Source organism: Trachemys scripta, chromosome 1, assembly GCF_013100865.1.
Source record: "Trachemys scripta elegans isolate TJP31775 chromosome 1, CAS_Tse_1.0, whole genome shotgun sequence".
NCBI lineage: Eukaryota > Metazoa > Chordata > Testudines > Emydidae > Trachemys > Trachemys scripta.
The window spans coordinates 311,095,911-311,115,989 of record NC_048298.1 but is presented as its reverse complement, the minus strand read 5'-3'; the positions used below and the strand labels follow the sequence as shown (position 1 = coordinate 311,115,989).

The 20,079-nt window shown below is 44.5% G+C and overlaps 1 protein-coding gene across 1 annotated transcript in view; it reads right to left on the bottom strand.

Annotated features, from left to right (window-relative positions):
* Nucleotides 1-809: 809 nt before the first annotated feature.
* Nucleotides 810-20,079, bottom strand: part of GUCY1A2 (guanylate cyclase 1 soluble subunit alpha 2) — a 281,924-nt gene continuing 262,654 nt past the window's right edge. Inside the window, exon 8 of the mRNA XM_034758855.1 lies at nucleotides 810-2,610. Coding sequence (XP_034614746.1) covers nucleotides 2,403-2,610 — 208 coding nt within the window. The 3' untranslated portion in view covers nucleotides 810-2,402. The remainder of the gene's footprint in view (nucleotides 2,611-20,079) is intronic.

Here is a 20,079-nt window from a genome sequence, read left to right as displayed (position 1 = left end):
TGTGCTGGGGTGGAGGTGGGGTAGATAAATTGGACCATTTCACCATCTGTGATTTTAGCCCACACCACTTGTTTTCACTGCATGATAAATGCACTTTACATACTGTACATGTGTAAACTAATGATTAAGGCTAACACATGTCCTCTTTTGCAGAAAGCCAGGAGAGGTCTGCAGTGAGGCTGGAAACTCTGCAATCTCAAGTCCAGAGTTTTCATCAGGTCAGCCTTTGGACGGCGGATGGTGGAGGAGGAGTTGCATTTGTTCTGCTGCATAGCAGACAGGAGATAGAGACCTCTAGCCCGAGGGATGCTCTGAGATCCATGGGAGAAACTAGCAGATGAGTATATTCATGGATGGTTGGGGCATTCGCATTAAAGCTATTCTCAGTGCTAATCCTCAGGTCCCCTCTCTCTCTCATGGTAGCAGGACACCCTGGTGACAGGATCAGATTTCTCTTACATGAAGCGATCCCTTTGGGTTGGAATTGGCCCTTCCACACCCCGCCACGTTTCCCAGAAACTAAGTAACCCCAAACATGCAGAGTGGTCATGAAACAGATTCTAGGATTGGAGGTGAGGCTGTGCTGACTGATCCCCCACCCTGGCCACAAAGTGTCGGTCAAAGGAGCGAGTTTCCGACTCCTTTTATCCTCTCCATAGCATAACGTGCAGGGATAATTTCACCCAAGGGCCAAGTTTTTTTTTTTTTTTAAAGTGCTCAAATTAGGACCTTACACCAGTACTTAGGCAAAATAAGTGGTCTGATTTTGAAAATTGCTCAGCACCCAGCAGCTGCTGGTTAATTTGAGATTTTTTTTTTTTTTTTTTTACTTCAGTGGGCTTTGGATCAGGCCCATATAGAGCTATACCTCTTCAAAAGCACTGTACAATCATTAGCTACTGAACCGTTTTCTCTAGGAATAGAACAGCGTTGGTCTGTAAGAACAGGACCCTACTGTGGGTAGGCTTGCAGAGGCAGTTCTACAGCTAGTGCTAACTGAAAAGGAAACCCAAGGGAAAGGGTGAAATCAGAAAAAAATAAAGTCTGTCTGAAGACATGACCATTGGGGGCCAGATCCTCCCCTGGTGTAAATGAGCATAGCTCCAGAGTTGCATAAAATTTTCAGTAGATGAGAATCTGGCCCTTTATTTTCACTGACCTTGATTAATCCACATTTTGAACAGTCACTTGCATTATGCTACAGGTAAGCATTCTCCTTTTTGAAATGTGTGCCTGTCTTTTAGTCTATTCTGCACTAGAAAAAGCAGCAACATTTCAGCTAAGCCAGCAGCAGATGAAACTTCCAGCGTAACATTGCTAATAATGGATGTGATTTTCAAAAACTCCCAAGTGATTTAAGAGCACAAGTCCCATGAAAAGTCAATGGAACCTGAATTCCTGTGATTGAACTGCTTTGAAAATCCCTCCCAAAGTGCTTCCCATATCTGCTGGAGGCTGCTTTCAATAGGCTATATCATCCATTGTAAGGACGTCTACATAAAATCGATGGTATGAGATATGGCCCAGGGTGTGCAAACGAACTTTTTTTTAACCCATCAAGACATTGATCTTCAAGCCTTTGTTTGCATTGTTCTGGAGAGACTGGACACATGTTACTAGTAGGACAAATACTGAACATCTGAACATCATTATATATTATATATGCGAGACAATGTTCATCTAAACCGTAAAAGCCATGTAAGAAGACTTATCAATGTATTTTTCTTTTGCAAAATATTAATGTTTTGTTGCCTAAGTCAAAAGTCTTGCCACTTGTATAATAATAAGCTTTGATAGATAGAGAGAATATTTGAAATATACAGCAGCTTATTCTGAAAAGCTCACTCATTTTACAGTATATGGAATGTAATTGTCCAGAAAGTGAAATATGTATAAAAATAGGTAAAATCCCCACAATATTGTACTGAATTATATATTCCTCCTGCCAGGAAGGTTACAGCACTCTACAGTATATGTATGAAATGTTTGTTCAGAAAGTTAAAAAACATTGTTACCTTGGTGAATGACACATTAATGTAGGAATGCATAATCAGAACTGATGCTCAATTCTGCTTAGCTGGTGCAAATCTACAGACAACCATCACCCACTTTTGTTCAAACAAAAATCAACCCCAAAGATTTGTTTGTTTGTTTTTTAAAGGGGCCAAATTGAAATTTACAACCAATAATTCCTCTGGAAATACAAGTATTTTGTTTCATTTTCCAGTTTGTTTACTGACAGCAGTCACCCACCTTTTAAAATAATTATTGCCTGACATCAGATAGAGCTTTTACTGCTTGTCCATGACAAGGCAGTGAAATAAAAAGAATATCCAACTTTCCTCTCATGACCCAGTTCTGGGCTTGTGCTTTTTGGACTAGTCTTTGATCTGCAGCAGGCCTCATAGGCTTGTCTCCCGAAGGAACATAGTGCCAATGTTGTAGGAAACCTTTCTCACTCTGGCAGACGTAATGGAGGGCTTTGGCTGCTTCTGACCACTTGTGACCTCCAGGAAGTAACAGATCCCAGGGATTTCCTTTGGAAAGTTGTCTGGAAGCTCTTCACGGGACCGAGGGATAAAAGTAAAGTTTTCTTCCTTTTTCAAAAGCCTAGGGAAAAAACAAAGAGCCAATCGAAAATGTTCTGGCCTTTGGTGAAATGCATATTTGCAAATATGTTAGCTAAATGCAAAACTCTTAATATAATTTCCTAATGTCATTTTTACGTAAATGGAAAAAAGCTTTTGTGTACCAACAAGGATTCTAATAACCTAAACTAATTACTAATGTAATAAGCCATTTACATATAGAATACTTATATTAATGGGAAATTAGCAATTACTGGTAATGCTCAAGCAACTCCCTCACCCAACTTAGGAAGACAAAGAATCATCTCTCCAAAACTGTTATAAAGAATCAGCAACTTCTTTAACAATTATTAAGTTAAAGACTTTAAGAATTATTTAATTTTAAAGGATTGTTTTGAGAACTAAAAACATTTCTATAAATAATAGGAATGTTTGGACTTTTTGAAAACAGAATTTAATTTCCTGTTGAACTCTAACAAAATTGAAGGAATAGCTCAGAAAAGGGACTGAGTAAAGAGAAACTCTTAACTTTAAAAGGTTATCTGGAATGTTCCTGCCACAAGAATAACAGGCAATTAGAAATGTTGCATATTCTTTAAACAGATGACATAGTCAGGAGCTGAAGGTGCCAGCTAAGCCAACCCTAAAAGGCATGAAGCCAATGAAAGAGTGACAACAACCAACTTTGAATCTAAACAAAGCCAAAAGAGTTCAGTTTTCGTATAATTTCATGGAAAGAAAAAGGAAAAAAGAGTGCCGTGACCACTCCTCACACAGATACTCCTCACACTCCTCTGCTACCCTGTTTAAACAGCAAGCACTTCACAACTCATCCTATTTCTACAAGAAAGCTACTACACACACAACAAAAACAGAGAAGGCTCAAGAAGAAACCAACCAAGGAAAAGCTCCCCAAAACTTCAACTTGGATTAGTGAGAGTGCTTACTTTGCCCATCTATAAACCAACAGGGTCCACCTTTTCCAAATGAAACTATTTTGCCCATCTATATCTAAGATTGGCTACAAAATAATTTGTGGGAATCAGATCTTGGTCTCAATTTACCAAGAGAAAAGTGCCCCATGAAAGGCTGGTCCATTCTTAAAGGTGTAATCTCTGCTAAAAGCACTCCCCAGAGAGGCATACAGAGGAGATTGTAACAGAAGTAACAAGTTTATCATTTGTGTTGTTTTCTTTAATTTTTCTTCCCTTTCTTTAATAATAAAATAGTCATGGTAAATAATAGCTTATTTTACTAGGTCTCAATCATAGGGTCTGCTAAGGTATGTAAAAGTAAACCTGTGACTACAATAGCGGAAGTCACACCACTGAGCTGGCAATAAAAGAAACAATTAGTAAGAGCTGGCCTATCATTTCTTGTTTCTCTAAACTAAAGACTTCTAATATTTTTAAAAATCAAATTGCTTGGCTTCAAAGGAGCTAGACCGATTTACACCAGCTATGGATATGGCCAGCACATGCACTCTAAGAAAATCACTACTGGTGGATACTGTACTCAAAAGGAAGGCTAGATTCATAATGAATATTACCCATAGCACATAGCTTGGCTAGCTTTAATGCGAAGCAAGTTCAGTTTGGCAGAAATGCCCACTACAGATTGCACAGAGGCACTGTCCTGCTATCCAGAAATTCTGGGTGAAATTTGGAATGTACTGGAATCAGAAGTGCTATCAAGGTAGCTAGTCCTTTGCTTCGCTCATAGGCAAACTTTGCAGGCCAGACTATGTTATCCTTCACAAGTGGCTCTGATGATTTCATCGAGACCCCTCACAAAGCAAGATACCCTTACTTGTACTGAAGAGTATCAAAATCTGGTATTATCCCATTAAAACCATCCAGCATAGTTGAGAGGAGCCTTACAAGTATAATCTATGCCAACTGGCTATAGTCACATAGAGACATTATGCCAGCATGGGCACACAGCAATAACCCAGTCATATCTACTTACTCCTGGGGGTATTCTGTGCAAAAAAAAATTAAAATTCTGCACACTTTCTTTAAAATTCTGCAAATTTTATTGTCAAAATAACACTAAATAATCATGCCAGTTTCAATTATTTTGATAATTTATTTCAAAATTCCTGCCAGCAAGTATGTCTGTAACAATACAGACACACACAAAAATCCCCCCAGGATTAGAGAGTTAAAGAAACCGCTATGACAACCCAGTTCCTGCTTCTCTGCCCCCTCGTCCCCAAAGCCCAGCGAGGGGGCCAGACACTCACACCTGCTTCCCCACAGAGCCTAGCCATGGCCCCCCTCAACCCAGACACTCACACCCCCTATCCCTACTCCACAGAGCCCAACTGTGGGCCCCCCCAGCCCAGACACTCACAGACCCTACCCTCCTAGAGCCCAGGGATCCAGAGGGAGGAACAGCCTGATGCCAGGTCCTGGGCTTGCACAGAGTTTCCTGCATACCACCGCCTCCTTACTCCAGGGTGTGCGGGTAACTGCAGCTGCTGGGAACCCTCCAGTTCCCTCCCTATTCTGCTCCCCCCGGCCTTGTCTTCTATATGTGAGCTGGGCTCTGCTGGGGCCAGCGGCCCATAGTGGTGGACAACATCTGTGCAGCCCATTTCTGAGGGGGGAAAAGGAAATTCTGCACGCACATTAATTTCTGCAAAATTCTGCATTGCACAATGGTGCAGAATTCCCCCAGGAGTAATCTACTTTCCTGTAGCTATGGCCACTATGCCCCAGGCAAGAAGGGGCAATGGTACAGACCTGCCTATGCTGGCTTTTTGTCATCTGGGGATTCCTCCCATAGCACAGAAATACTCAGCTGGTCAGAACTGCAAGCCTTGTGGCCCCTTTGTCAAATGTCTTTCCTCAAATAAATTACTGATATAGAAGATATAGTCCCAGAAGAATAAAGAAGTCTAAACAAAGGCACTCTTCCCACCCCCTGCCCTGAGACTGAGTGGGGACTGAGAGAGTAGTAGGTAACCCCGAGGAAGAATTTTAACAAGCACCACCATCACAACAGCTCAGATTTGTTCTATAAATCTTCTTCCAGTTGTTTTCAAGCTAACAAAAAGACAGTGAAGAAAGTGGAATTCAGTCTCTTGCAGGGTTTTGAAGAACCTTACATTGGAGTCATGGTGAATTCTTAGAAATCAGAAAGCAATTTGTGCCCCTTTCCTTTCCAGGATATTTATTCTCTCTGAAAGCCTCATCCAAAACCCACAGAAGTCAACTGAAGGAATCCCATTGGCTCCAAAGGGCTTTGGAACAGGTTCTATATTCCCTTCTCTTATTGTTACCAAAACTGAGTCAGGGGAAGATGCAAAAGAAATACTGCTCCCCGGTGAATTTTCCAGGCTTCCCAGCACATTCTCAAACTTTCCCCTTGTCCTAAAATCCCAGAATGTCTATTATCATGGCACACAGGCTGCTTCTTGTTTGGGTTTTGGCTGAAGAATGGATCTCTGCTCTAACTACTTCCTATGTGCATCTGAAGGCATTTTCCTTCCATTGCTTTAGAATCACGTTGGTTACAAATCTAATCATGTTTTTGTCTTCAGCCTCTGCTATGGTGCTTGTTATCCTGTGGTTTGAGTGTCATGATCTGTTTTCCAGGTCTTCAATTCTATGATCAAAAATACTGTAATCGTTTCTGAATTGCTTGAAATCCTGTGCTGGCCTCTAAAGAGGAGACACTCTTCTTTAATCTCAGCAATGCTTGCAGTAAATGTTCCTAGCCTTAAATCTACAGGTTTAATAGAATGCAGGAACTTTTCTCTGGCCCACAGATTTCCAGCCCAGATTTCTGCAAGCAGCAGCAGCAGCTCTTGGAATATTCTCAGAGTGAAATCTGCAGGCTCCCTCTGCTTAATCCTTGCTGAATTCTGTATATTCACTGAAAAGCACTTGGCTTTGTTGAAGTCAAGGGCTTCCTGCCTTGGAGTCATTTTAACTTTATGGGTAAATTGTTTAGTTCCAATGACCTTTCACTTGTGGTTTTAAATTAAAAAAAATGGTGCTTTTAAAAGATTGATGTAGGAATGAGCAGATTCGAGCTGAAGCTCGGTAAGGGAAGGCAGATTTTAATAAAATCATCACAGCTATTTCTTATCTCCTGCTGGGAGAAAATCAGTAGTGGTGTATCTTGCATCTTGTGTTGTCATTTAGGCCTTGATCTTTGCAATTTACTATGCTGTGTTTAACCTGGGTTAATGCACAGCCAGGTGCAGGACTGGGGCCTTACACCTGTGCAAAGTGGGTGAGAAATGTTACAATTTTGAGTGTCAGTGATGGCACAAGGTGCAAGGAAATGAATAATCAAGCTCCAGAAGTTATGAGCTTGTGCAAGTTGCTGGAAATTGCAAGTGGAAGGGTGGGGCAGTAGCAGGAAGATCAACCAATAGGAGGGCGTTAACAGGTGTAAGAATTAGCCCCACCAGTTTGAAACTCATTTTTTTTCTTTGAAGCTCAAAGAGATAAAACTAGACCCTCTAAGCTCTCCTGATCCCGAGGATAGACAGGGGCTGCACTGGTCTCCAGCAGAAGTTAAAGGAGCCACAAAACTATCACTATTTAATACCAACTGGAACTATCCCCTAGGGAATGTTCTACCAGCCCAGGATCACCAGAGCATGCTACATTTCAGCTCTGCCATATAAAACCCCCTGTGCCAAAGGGGAGGTGGGTGGATAAGGCCAGCTACATGGCTTTGCCCCATTTGAGAATTCAGGACTTCTCAGTCGCTTGGCTGAGACAGCTTTCAGGACCCTCTGTGCTGATGGAGGGGCACAAAAGTGACTTAACCAGAGTTGAAGATCTGGCCCATGGCCTCAGAATGCAACTATTTCCTTATTCCTTTACACTGTATATGGCCTAAATCAGTGAGAAAAGAGTCATGCACTGAACTGTTGCTTAGGTAAGACATTGCTTCAGGTTCTGAAAGTTAAGCCAAGAACTCCTCCTTTAATATACACACACGAAATAGAAAGTCAGAGGTAATGTTTGACCCATGGACCCCATCTCAGCTTGGGAAGCAAATAAGATACGAAGAGAGAATGAGTAGCAGGGATGACACTTTGGTGACGTCTGAAGAAATCAGCATGGCTGAAATGTGGTTCTAACTCCCTTTTTAATTTGGATTCTACAGTTGTGCTACTTTGTAGCCCACAGGTGTTAATATCATTCTAATAGTTTTGTTACTAACCCCAGTTGGGCAAAGGAATCTTTTTTAGAACGTAAAAGTAGAATAAGTGGCATAAAATGCGATTTAAAAAGATTTTCACTAGAGTGTGGTGCAGAAGAGGATTTCCTGCCACTGTGTCTTGGGAGTTGGAATTTTATCCAAATAAAAGCTTTATGACTTATGAGGAGGAGCTGAGGGATTGTTTAGTCAGCAGAAGAGAAGAATGAGGGAGATTTGATAGCTGCTTTCAACTACCTGAAAGGGGATTCCAAAGAGGATGGAGCTCAGCTGTTCTCAGAGGTAGCAGATGACAGAACAAGGAGTAATGGTCTCAAGTTGAAGTGGGGGAGGTTTACGTTGGATATTAGGAAAAACTTTTTCACTAGGAGGGTGGTGAAGCACTGGAATGGGTTACCTAGGGAGGTGGTGGAATCTCCTTCCTTAGAGGTTTTTAAGGTCAGGCTTGACAAAGCCCTGGCTGGGATGATTTAGTTGGGGATTGGTCCTGCTTTGAGAAGGGGGTTGGACTAGATGACCTCCTGAGGTCCCTTCCAACCCTGATATTCTATGAAAGGCCATTTGGACAATCTCCAAAAGCAAGAGGCTAATAAAAAATAGGTCACATAATATAGGACTGTGCAGTATATCAAGAGTCATAGTAGTGGATAAATTACCGAATAGCTACATGGGGATTAGGTGGTCAGTCAACAGTCACCCTGGCACTACTAATATCCACTGAGCGTTTACTGATTCCAAGTCACAGTGCTGGCTCTGTGAGTCTGATAGCATAAGCCATTCCTTCAGTTGGAAGCTTAAATTCTACATAAAGCTATTCTAGCCCCAGCATGTGTCATACTGATGGGGATGAGGTTGATGTACAACCTCAGTGGCTCAGCAACATCTATTTACCAACTCTTCTGAAAATACTCAAATGCACTTCTCCCTGCTCTCCCTTCTGTGGATTTCATTTTGGACCTTTTATTGTACAAGATGCTTTTACAGAAGGATTTTAATAGATGAAGATGCTGGGTGCCACTCAAGTATCTGGCTACATACAACACCCAAGTTGTTGTTTAGACCTGATCACACAAGTGCTCATGTGACTTGCTCAGGATTGGTCCCTAATTCAGCTTGGTCCCTTTGTTGATGTTTGGGGGCTGGGGGCAGAATTCCTCAAATATTCATTCATAATTTAATATCTTTGGCAGTTTCTTCTCCTAATCTGAAATTCTCCTGAGCTGTTTAAATTCTTCCAAAAAAAGCAGCTGTCACTAAACTACTAGAAGCATTGCTGCCATTGCCCAGAAATACACTGTGTTTGGGAATACATTATTCTGCTTGGGAACATTTTTTTCTAAATTTAGCTTCCCCAATTTTATTTAAAGGCATCAGCATGAAAACAGAAACAGGAACCATTTGAAAGACTGGGTGTTTCTGGGTGGGGTCAACTCAGACAGGGCTTTAGGGAAACCCTTAAATCAGAGGTGGGCAAACGTTTTGGCCTGAGGGCCACATCTGGGTATGGAAATTGTATGGTGGGCCATGAATGCTCAAAAAATTGGGGATTGGGGTGCGGGGGGGGGTGAGGGCACCAGCCGGGGGTGCGGGCTCTGGGGTGAGGCCAGAAATGAGGAGTTCATGGTACGGGAGGGGGCAAGGATGTATGAATGGGGGTGAGGGCTCCAGCTGGGGGTGCAGGCTCTGGGGTGCAGGAGGGGTTGGGACCGAGGGGTTCAGCGGATGGGATGGGGATCAGGGATGGGGCAGGGGATTGGGGTGCAGAAAGGGGTCGGGGTGCAGGCTCTGGGCGGCGCTTACCTCAAACAGCTCCCAGAAGCAGCGGCATGTCTCCCCTCCAGCTCCTACGCAGAGTCGCAGCCAGGTGGCTCTGCATGCTGCCCCATCCGCAGGCGCTGCCCCTGCAGCTCCCATTGGCCGCGGTTGCCAGCCAATGGGAGCTGTGGGAGCCACAGCATGCGCAGAGCTGGACAAGCACCTCGGCTGGTGCTTGAGGTTCTGATTAAAATGTCTGAAGGTCCGGATGCGGCCCCTGGGCCGTAGTTTGCCCACCCCTGCCTTAAATGCATCTTCCTTGAAGCTTTTCTAAATATCCATTTTCTTAAACAGTAGGTGGAGCCATAGTGGAGAGTAACAAGATTTCAAAGGCTATTTGGCAGGAAATTTAGGTACATCTTCAGCTGTGAGTCCTTAAAGCCCCGTTAATGTGGTTTCGTCTACAACTGTCTATTTGAAAGCAAATCTACTGCCACTATTTCTTTTTCCAGTTAATTAGTGCAAGTATTTGTTGAGAGGCATGGTCTGGATAGCAGAGCACATGACTTTTGCGGTGACACTAACTCCTCCTGTGGTCTTGGGTAAGCAATTAGACCTTTCTGCCTCAGTTTTTCAGCCTCAACATTTGCTGCTTTCCATTAGTGTGTATAACATTCCGATTTAGAAATCAGATTGATAAAAAAATACAACTGCTGGTGAGTAATCCTTTTGAGTCTGCTTAATCTACTTCACTCAGTAACTATTCCCCATGTTTAGATCTTCCTTCTGTAGGCAACCAGAGGGTTTCATTACTTGCCACAGAGTACCTGGATAATTATAATTCTATCAAAACTAGAGAAGACTGTGTAAAAATTTGGAGGGAGCTAACAAGGCTATATGGAGGGGGAGTAACATGACAGATCAAATTGATCTGGGGTAAAATGTTCAAAAGTACCCAAGGGCCAAATATTTAAAGATACTTAGACATCTAGTGATGCAGATAGCCACGCAATAGGAGTTTCAAAAATTCCTAGGTGCACAACTCCCACTAAAATCAATGGGAATTAGGTGCCTGGGGGGGTTTCAAAAGCCTGAGTCCTGAATGCGCAAAAAGGAGTTAGGTGTTACACCTAACTTTTAGGCACCTAGAAAAATTATTGAAATTCACATGGAGGGTAAAAACCTACTGCTGCAACCAGTTGCTCAATTAGTTCAATTGGTAGAGGTTTGCGCTGTGGATCTAGAAGTCCCAACCTTAATTCTGGCATTTCCTAACTTTTGAGTGCTTGACTCTGAAACCTTAATAAATGTTCTTTTAATGGGGCTTTTTTTGTATTTCATTAGCCAGATAAATAGATCATTCTGTAAATTGTATAGGATCAATATACACATGTATGTATACATGTACATATCCTGCTGCTAGCTGATGTGATTATAAATAAAGCTTCCTCTGTGAGCAGGCTGTCCTCAAACTGTCCACCCCTCGTTTCTTATGCCTTCCTCAGTAGCATCTGGTATTCATCACTGACAGACAGGATACTGTACTACATGGATGACTGGTCTGATATGACATGGCAAGTCCCTTGTTCCAATATGAATTGAAGTGACAGATCATTACGGTACCCAGTCAGAAGTATTTCTAAAGTACAACTGATGAGGATGTTAATTTGCTTTTGTAATGTCCAGGATGGATCCATTTTGTCCAAAATTTTAGTGACTTTGGCTTCCTACTACAATTTGTATTTATTGTGGAAAGATTCTTTGGATTCGGAAGACTTATACTGAGCTAAGATATCTGGTTCTAATTCTTTTGACATTTTACCCTATGGTTTTGGCATTGATGCAATGGTCTTGGTATTTTTCCTTCTTGCAGCTCAATTGTAACATATTTCCAAAAGGGACAATGTCCTGTGTTTTGCTTTTGTTATAGGACATAATGTACATCACCTGGAGTGCAGTATAGCACCTGAGAAATGCCCACCTCTGGCTTCGCAATATTGCTATTTGTATTTCCCATTAATCTGGTGAGGAGGATCCTGTTGTGCCTATACACTGCAGCTCAGCAGCTAGTAGGTCTGCTGTCTGTTTTAGAGCATTAGAAAAAAGTATAACAGCTTGGCAGTATCTCAGAACACTGTACATGCACCATCTTGAGGAACCGATAGATGTAAAACTAAAGAATACTGTAGAAGCGACCAGAAATAGCATTTGATTAACCTGAAAAGCTCTTGAAAGAATCCTCAAAGTGCCTGATCATTCAGCAGACAGAGCCTCGTGGTAAACCATTCTACAGAATTTAATAGAGATTAAATATATCAATAGAGTCCTACAGAAATGAATCTGGCTTCTATTCAAATTCCTCTACAAGCCTATATAATTTAGGAGAGAAATATATCCTTTCCACACTTTCTTTAACTATTTATAGCATGGATTATTTTATATAAAATTCTATAAAATGGTTAAAAAGTCTATACAAATGATAAGATTTCTAATAAATTCTGCAGGCCTTTTCCATAATGGGTGTATATGCGTGTGTTGGGAAAAGCAGTGCAGAGGAAAGGAGGCGGCAAAAGGTAATTATTTTTAAATGCAGTAATCTGTGAAATAGGAATAAGGATGCTTACCCTCTTTTGTTAAATGCTTTGAGATCCCCAGAGGAAAGGCATTTTATGGTAATATAATTAGACAGGATAAAGGTAGGTATATTATAGTATTATGTAAACAAACAACACATTAAGGCTGTAAACAATAAATAAAAATGGAATTAATCTATTTTACATGCTGCAGAAGGGACCCATGAAACCACAGATTGTGTTTGCTTCCAGAGTATGGAAAACAGGGAGTTTTTATTCATCCACGCGAAATTAAGGAATGAGCCCAAACTAGACAGTTTATTGAAGGAACAGAGGACTGTGTTATTTTCCTTCAATACCTTTTCTAACCCTGATGTAGACAAACACTTGGGTCCTGTACTCCCTAAGCAATCCCTATTGATTACACTGGGAGGTTTGCTGGAGCTGTCCCAGTGTTTCCAATCAGGATCTATCGGTGATGGTCAGGGATTCAGATCAAAGTGGGGTCTTCAGCCTTCAGAACATTTTGAAAGCCCTAACTGAGACAAAAGCAAGAGAACAAGATGTTTTGAGCAAAAATGAGCTTTTATCCCCAATAGATTCAAAGGCAACCTTTGTTAAGTCCCGCTGTCTTACAGCTTTGAGTTCTTTCCAGACAGGTGTAATTGGAGCAAGGCTGCCCAAGGTTCGTTGCTGTTGCTAGGCAACAGCAAATGTTATATTTATATTTTTAAACTCTGGTTCTTATACAGGCAGATTATGGACTCAAAAGGAAATATCTGAAGCCAATAAAGGCCTTTTAAAAATGTGACTATATTTTGGGAGCTGATGACTGTTTATATTATACAATGTTATATTATCATTTGGAAGCTGAAGAGTGTTAGACACATTGTCAGGACCTGACTGCTTCATAAGCACAAAAAAGTGGGGCAGAATCTCCGTAGCGGGGCACCGGAAGTTACAAATACCTAATGAGGAATGTCAGTAGTTTTAACTGATATAAAGATGAAAACCCAGTTCATTTTCATACCATTTTCTGTTTGTTTTTTTAAAGAACTACTTTTTTAAACAACAACAAAAATATTAGGTACATTCATCAACACAGCAATATAGCAAGAATGGAAGTATCTGATGTGATGTAATGTCAGCACTAAAGGTGTCTCCCGTTTCATGAATTGCACATGCAGATCCTATTAAACAGAAAGTTATTTACAACCGTACTGGATTATTATTTTTATTGGTATTGCTGTATTAAATTCAAGTTCTTAGGGCCCTGCATAGTTCTGCCCCTTCCAACTTATCTGCCATCAATTCTTTTTGTATCGCTCACTGTCCCTTCGACTCTCAGTGATATTCCATTTGTTGACTTCTTCCAAACCATCATCTAACTGTCCTCCACACTAACTGCTACGTGTGGAAAATCTTTCTTAAGTGAGCTATAGCTCACTCTTCTCTTTGAAATCCCTCTGGTAAACCCACTTCTTTTGAGAGGCCTAGAAGAAATTTGTTGAAAGCCTTCTACTGATTGTTTTTATCCAGTGAGCACACATTTGTTATTATTTTTTTCCTAAATCATGCTGTGCACTATAGCCATCATGAGTAACCACCATGGAGCTCACCCTGGAACTTTCTCCCCTTTCTCCTTTGGAAAATTTGGGCATATGTATATCATGTTCAAAACTATGAGGTTATCCCAGACACTATGAGGACATGGGGTGAAATCCTGGCCCCATTGAAGTGAATGAGAGTTTTGCCATTGGCTGCAATAGAGACAAAATGTCATCTCTGGATTCTCAGGTTTTACTTCAGTGTGCAAAACCCTAATTTGAGGAGTTGTTTTAAATGTCTACCAGGGGAAGGAGCCAAGATACATCTTTTCCAAGCAAGGCTGACCCTTTTAGAGGCTCAATGCACCCATCAAAATGGCAATGTATTGAGAAGTGTTAAACCAGCTATGAGCAAACTTTACCCCAGGACACCTTTAAGGAGAAGGACGACAGTCAAAGCTGAAAGAAAATTGACACTTTTCAACCAAGAAAACTGGATTCCTGGAAAGCTAGAATAGTGCTTATGGCCTATTTAATAACAAAACAATGGTAATAAAATGTCAAAGAGCTTTCAGATAATTTTTCTTCAGCTTTCTGAAATAAAGGGATAAAATCCCAACAACTCAGAGGACATTTTTCTGCTGTTTTCTGGTGGCCTGTTTATAGCGCTAGGAAGAAGCAGGTGAGGTCAGGTAAGCAGGCACACCAGACAGTTTGCAAAAGCACTACATGGATAAAGGAAGCTCTGAATTTAACTTTAAAACAACAGATTAAAGTTAGGACACTTGCAAATATCCTGAAAAAAGGCTCTTGGTCTGAGTGAAGTGAAGAGCTGCACAGAGTGCTACTGAATCCAATGAAAAGATAACCAGGGGTTTTTAGATTCCAGCCCTACTTCCTTTTTGCACTGCCATAAAGAGAGTGCACAGGTATTGTAGGAGTAGCTTTTTCTCTTAAAAGATCAAGTGGTTTTCACATGAATACATTAAATAAAATGGGTCTAACATCTTGTTCAGGTTTTCTAGATACGCATTTTTATCACTGAGCTTTGCATGTCTAATACTAATATGTTTATCAACAATTGGGTAGACAGAATAACAACTCTTAAGAAATAGCTCCACATTTCCATCAGAGAAGTTATACTGAGGGCCAGAGTTTTATGCTAGTGTAAACTGGGCATATCTCCACTGGAATCAATCATTACCCTTTGCTATAATGATTTACATTAGTTGAGGATCTGGCCTTATGGCTTCAAAACTTTTGCTTCTTAAAATATGTAGTTTATTCCTTATTCCAGCCAGAAGAGTGGCATTACTAGGCAAGACAAGTTGTGAATAAGTAGAACAAAAAATTAAATGAAACTTTAACTATGTCTGATTCAGAGGATAAAGCTTTTTTTTATTCTCAATATTTAGGTGACAACTTTGAGGAAAAGACAGTTACTTTTTCCATAACTGGTGTTCTTCGAGATGTGTTGCTCATGTCCATTCCATATTAGGTGTGTGTGTGCTCGCCACATGCACCAGTTCCGGAAGTTTTTCCCTCAGCTGTATCCATAGGAGACCGGCTCTGGCGCCCCCTGGAGTGGTGCCCACATGGCGCAGTATAAGGGGTGCTGCCGACTCCCCCCACCCTCAGTTCCTTCTTGCCGGAAACTCCGACAGTGGGGAAGGAGGGTGGGTTGTGGAATGGACATGAGCAACACATCTCAAAGAACACCAGTTACGGAAAAGGTAACTGTCATTTCTTCTTCGAGTGCTTGCTCATGTGCATTCCATATTAGGTAACTCCAAAGCAGTACCCATGGAGGTGGGTAGGAGTTCACGGACGTGTAGATTGCAACACAGCTCTGCTGAACCCAGTGTCATCTCTGGCCTGCTGAGTGATGGCATAATAAGCCATGAATGTGTGGACAAAGGACCACGTTGTGACTCTACAGATGTCCTGGATAGGGATGTGCACCAGGAAGGCTGCCGAAGATGCCTGCACTCTCGTTGAGTGGGCTCTGACAATCAGTGGCGGCGGAATACCCACCAGGTCGTAACAGGTCCTTATGCATGAGATGATCCAATTGGAAATCCTCTGTGAGGACATCGGAAGGCCCTTCATCCTATCTGCTGTAGCGATGAAGAGCTAAGCTGATTTACATCAAGGCTTGGTACGTTCTAAATAAAAAGCCAAGGCCCTCCGGATGTCTAGGGCATGAAGACATCTCTCTTCACTGGTCTTGTGCCATTTGGGACAGAACACTGGGAGGAAGATGTCCTGGTTCATATGGAAGGTGGATACCACCTTTGGCAGGAAGACCAGTGGGGCCACAGCTGAAACTTATCTTTGTAGAAGATCATGTACGGCGGTTCTGAGGTCAAGGCTGTAAGTTCAGAGACTCGTCTCGCTGACGTCACTACCACCAGGAATGCGACCTTCCATGACAGGTGGGAAAGGGAGCAGGAATCCAGCGGTTCAAAGGGCGGGCCACTGAGCCTAGAGAGCACCAAGTTAAGATCCTACTGTGGGACTGGAACCCGCACCTGCGGAAAGAGTCTCTCGAGCCCTCTCAAGAATCTGACCGTCACGTTATGGGAAAACACCATCTGTCCTTGGATCGGCAGGTGAAAAGTGGAGATGGCCACGAGATGCCCTCTAATGGAAGAGTATGCCAGGCTCCGGTTCCTCAAATGGAGCAGGTAGTCCAGGACAGCCTGTATGGAAGAACATGAGGGAGAGATGCCATGTTCAGATACCCAGTGGGAAAACCTCTTCCACTTGGCCAGGTAAGTCAATCTAGTTGAGGGCTTCCTACTCACCAGGAGGACCTGTTGGACTCCTTCCGAACAGGTCCGCTCCTCTGGGTTTAACCACACAGCATCCACACCGAGACGTGTAGGGATTTGAGATTGGGGTGTAGGAGCCCACCATGGTCCTGTCACAGCAGGTCCAGGAGGTTGGGCAGGGGCCAGGGAGGGGCTGTTGACAAGTTCATGAGCGTGCCAAACCAGTGTTGGCAAGGCCATGCCGGGGCAATCATGATAACCCACACTTTGTCTCTCTTGATCTTTGCCAGAACCCTGCTGATCAGCAGAATCGGAGGGAACGCGTACATCAGGCTCCCTGACCATGACAGGAAGGCAGGCATCAGAGAGAGAGCCCTTGCTCAGACCTTGCCAAGAACAAAACTGGTGGCATTTCCTGATCTGTCTGGTAGTGAACAGGTCCACTTGGGGAATTCACCCACTTTTGGAAGATCATGCAGGCTACCTCTGGATGGAGCGACCACTTGTGGTGAGAGGAGAAGTCCCTGCTGAGATGGTCTGCCAATGTATTTTTGACACCAGGAAGGTGACAAGCTTCCAGATGAATTTCATGCCTGATGCAGAAGTCCCACAGATGGAACACCTCTTGACAGAGAGCCGACGAGTGCGCTCCCCCTTGCCTGTTGATGTAGAACAGAGAGGCAGTGTTGTCTGTCAGGACTTGTACCACCTTGCCCAACAGATGTGGCAGGAAGAATCTGCACACCAGCCGGACTGCTAAGAGCTCTTTGACGTTTATGTGCAACTTTGCCTCCTCCAGGGACCACATTCCCTGTATCTGGAGTTCGCCGAGGTGCACACCTCAGCTGAGGTCCAAGGCGTCTGACACCAACTTGATGGAGTAAGTAGGTTGTTGAACAGAACCCTCTTGAAGACTGTCCTGCGGTCGGTCCATCATTGCAGCAAGGTGAGTATTGGCTGGGGAATAACAATCTTTTCCAGGGAGTCTCGGGACTGGGAATAGACTGTCCCCAGCCATTGTTGCAGTAGCTGCGTTCGGAGACTGGCATCACGGGTCATCTAAGTGCATGCTGCCATGTGACCAGCAGGTGCAGACAGACCCTGGTTGTAGTCAAAGGGAACACGGAGACTTCTGTGATGAGGTTCGTCAACGCATGGAACCTTTCCAGCAGCAGGAATGCTCTGGCGCAGGTCGAGTCGAGGACTGCTCCGATGAACTCTATCCTCTGCACTGGCACTAACATCGACTTTGTTGTTTACCAATAAGCCCAGAGAGCAGCACCGTGACATCCCTTTGGACTTGAGACCTGGAGCTGCCCTTGATGGGGTCCCTGAAGAGGGATGGGGAAGGTGGGAAGGAAAGGAGAGGTAGAAAGGAACAGGAGGGTATAACCCTGCTCCACTGTGCTGAGGACCCATCGGTCTGAGGTTATAGTGGTCCAAGCAGGGAGGAAAAGGGAAAGGCAGTTGGAGAACACTGTGACAGATGGATCCGGGGAATAGTCTGGTAGTTCGCCCTCGAGCGCACCCTCAAAACGGCCATTTGGCCCCTTGCTTGGCACGGGTCGAGCCCGACTGGGCTGAGGGTGGAGGCAGGTGGCTCAGACGGCGTATGTACCCATGGCTCGTTTGTGGAGATGGTCCTGCTGAGGCTGGCTTCCCTGGCCCTGAGGCTGCTGCGGTTTGAACTGCTTACGTGCTGGGGCTGGGACATAGAGACCCAGGGTTTTCAGGGTGGTGCGGGAGTCCTTGAGGCCATGCAACTTGTTGTCTGTTTGCTCCGCAAATAGGGCTCAGCCATCAAAGGGCAAGTCCTGCATTGACTGCTGAGCCTTAGAGGACAATCCAGAGAGGAGCAGCCAGGAGGGTCGCCACATGGAGATAGTGGAAGCCCTGGTGCGGACAGCAGCATCAGTGGCGTCTGATGCCACTTGGAGTGTCGCCCTGGCCGCAGTTGTGCCCTCATTGAGGATCGCTCGGAACTCCTTTTTGAAAGCCTCGGGGGGTGACCCTTCAAACTTGGCCATGGCTGCCACATATTAAAGTCATATCAGCCAAGGAGGGCTTTGTGATTGGCCACTCTCAGCTGAAGGCTGGAAGATGAATACATCTTACGTCCAAAGAGACCCAGCCTCCTCAAGTCTTTATTTCTAGCGATGGCCCTGGGTTGTCCTTGCCTCTCTTTGTGGTTAACTGCCTCTGCCATAAGGGAAATGGGGGCAGGGTGGGAGTACAAGTACTCATGCCCCTTGGTTGGCACAAAGTACTTGTGTTTGCCCCTCTTAGAGAGGGGGGCCAGGGAAGAGGGGGTTTGCCACAGGGCATTAGTGATTTTGGAAACCCCTTCATGAAGGAGTAGGGCCACACTTGCAGGAGCTGAGGAGCAGAGGACGTCAAACAGAGTCCAAGGGCTCTTCCAGTTCCTCTGCCTGAAGCCCCAGGTTGGACGTGACCCTCTTCAAAAGTTCCTGGTGTGCTTTGGCGTCGTCTTGAGGAACTGGGTGTGGGGCCCCCTTGATAGCCTCATCTGGCAAGGACTAGGACAATGCTGGTGCCGCAGGGACCTCTACTTCCATTGGTCCATCAGTTTGCTCCCCTGGGTCCTCCTGGACCTGTGGGGGTCTTACTCAGTGAAGTCTTGAGCACCGGAGGGGAACGGGATACCGAGGCCACTGGCCAGACCAAGGCTCCCAATGCCGACCGGGCAGTCTCGGAGGGCTGGGTGAACCCCCAAGGGTTCCATGGGTACCATGGCCCCAGCCACTGCACCTGGGGCCATGGAACAGGTTTCGGCACTGATGCTGTAGGTGGCACCGCAGGTACTGGGGTTTGTCCCGCGGTTAGGGAACCTCGCTCCATGCCGGAAGTATAAATGGAGCGGTTGGTACCAGGCGACCAGGATCGGATGGAGTGGCAGCTCTTGTCCGACCCGTGCCGATCACTGTGTCCCGAAGCTGACCTGTCCGAGCGAGATGGGCATCTTGGTCGGGATCTCAGAGACCGACCACGTTCAGCAGATCTGCGTCGGAGACCCAGCGATCCATGCCTCAGGCTACTCGACCGGTACCAGGACATCAAATGGGACCAGGAGCTAATATGGGTTGACTGCTAGGAGGATCTTCCCAAGTAGAGCGACCTACTGTTAGGAAACGGGCAATGATGGCTCGGCAATCTGCAATGATGGCTCTGATCCTCAATCGGTCCCATGATCGGTACTGGGCCCTTGTAGACTGTTGGGGCTGGACCTGGAGTTCTTGCTGGGTGGCGGGTGCCTCAAAAAGTCTGCACCAATCTACCGGCGAGGTACACCTCGAGTCCCTTGATTGGTGACCAAAGAGGGCTCTGCTGAGCCTGTCTCTCTAATCCTGAGGTGTGATGGCTTCAGGCATGCGAGTGATGGTGAGACGTCCCTCTCAATGGGGAATGGTGCTGCTGAGGCAGGGACACATGCATAGGCCCCAGCATCGGTTTTCCCTGAGACCGGGGTACTGCTGGAGCCAGTGTGGATGGCACCGGGAGCACCAGGATCTCCTGAACTGCTTGAAGGACTTCGGGTGTCGATGGCACCTGAAGCTGGCCGGGGCCTGCGCCGCTATCCGGAGTCGCAGGTCAAATATGGGATGGGCTGCACCACTCGACTTGAGCTGGGGCCCAA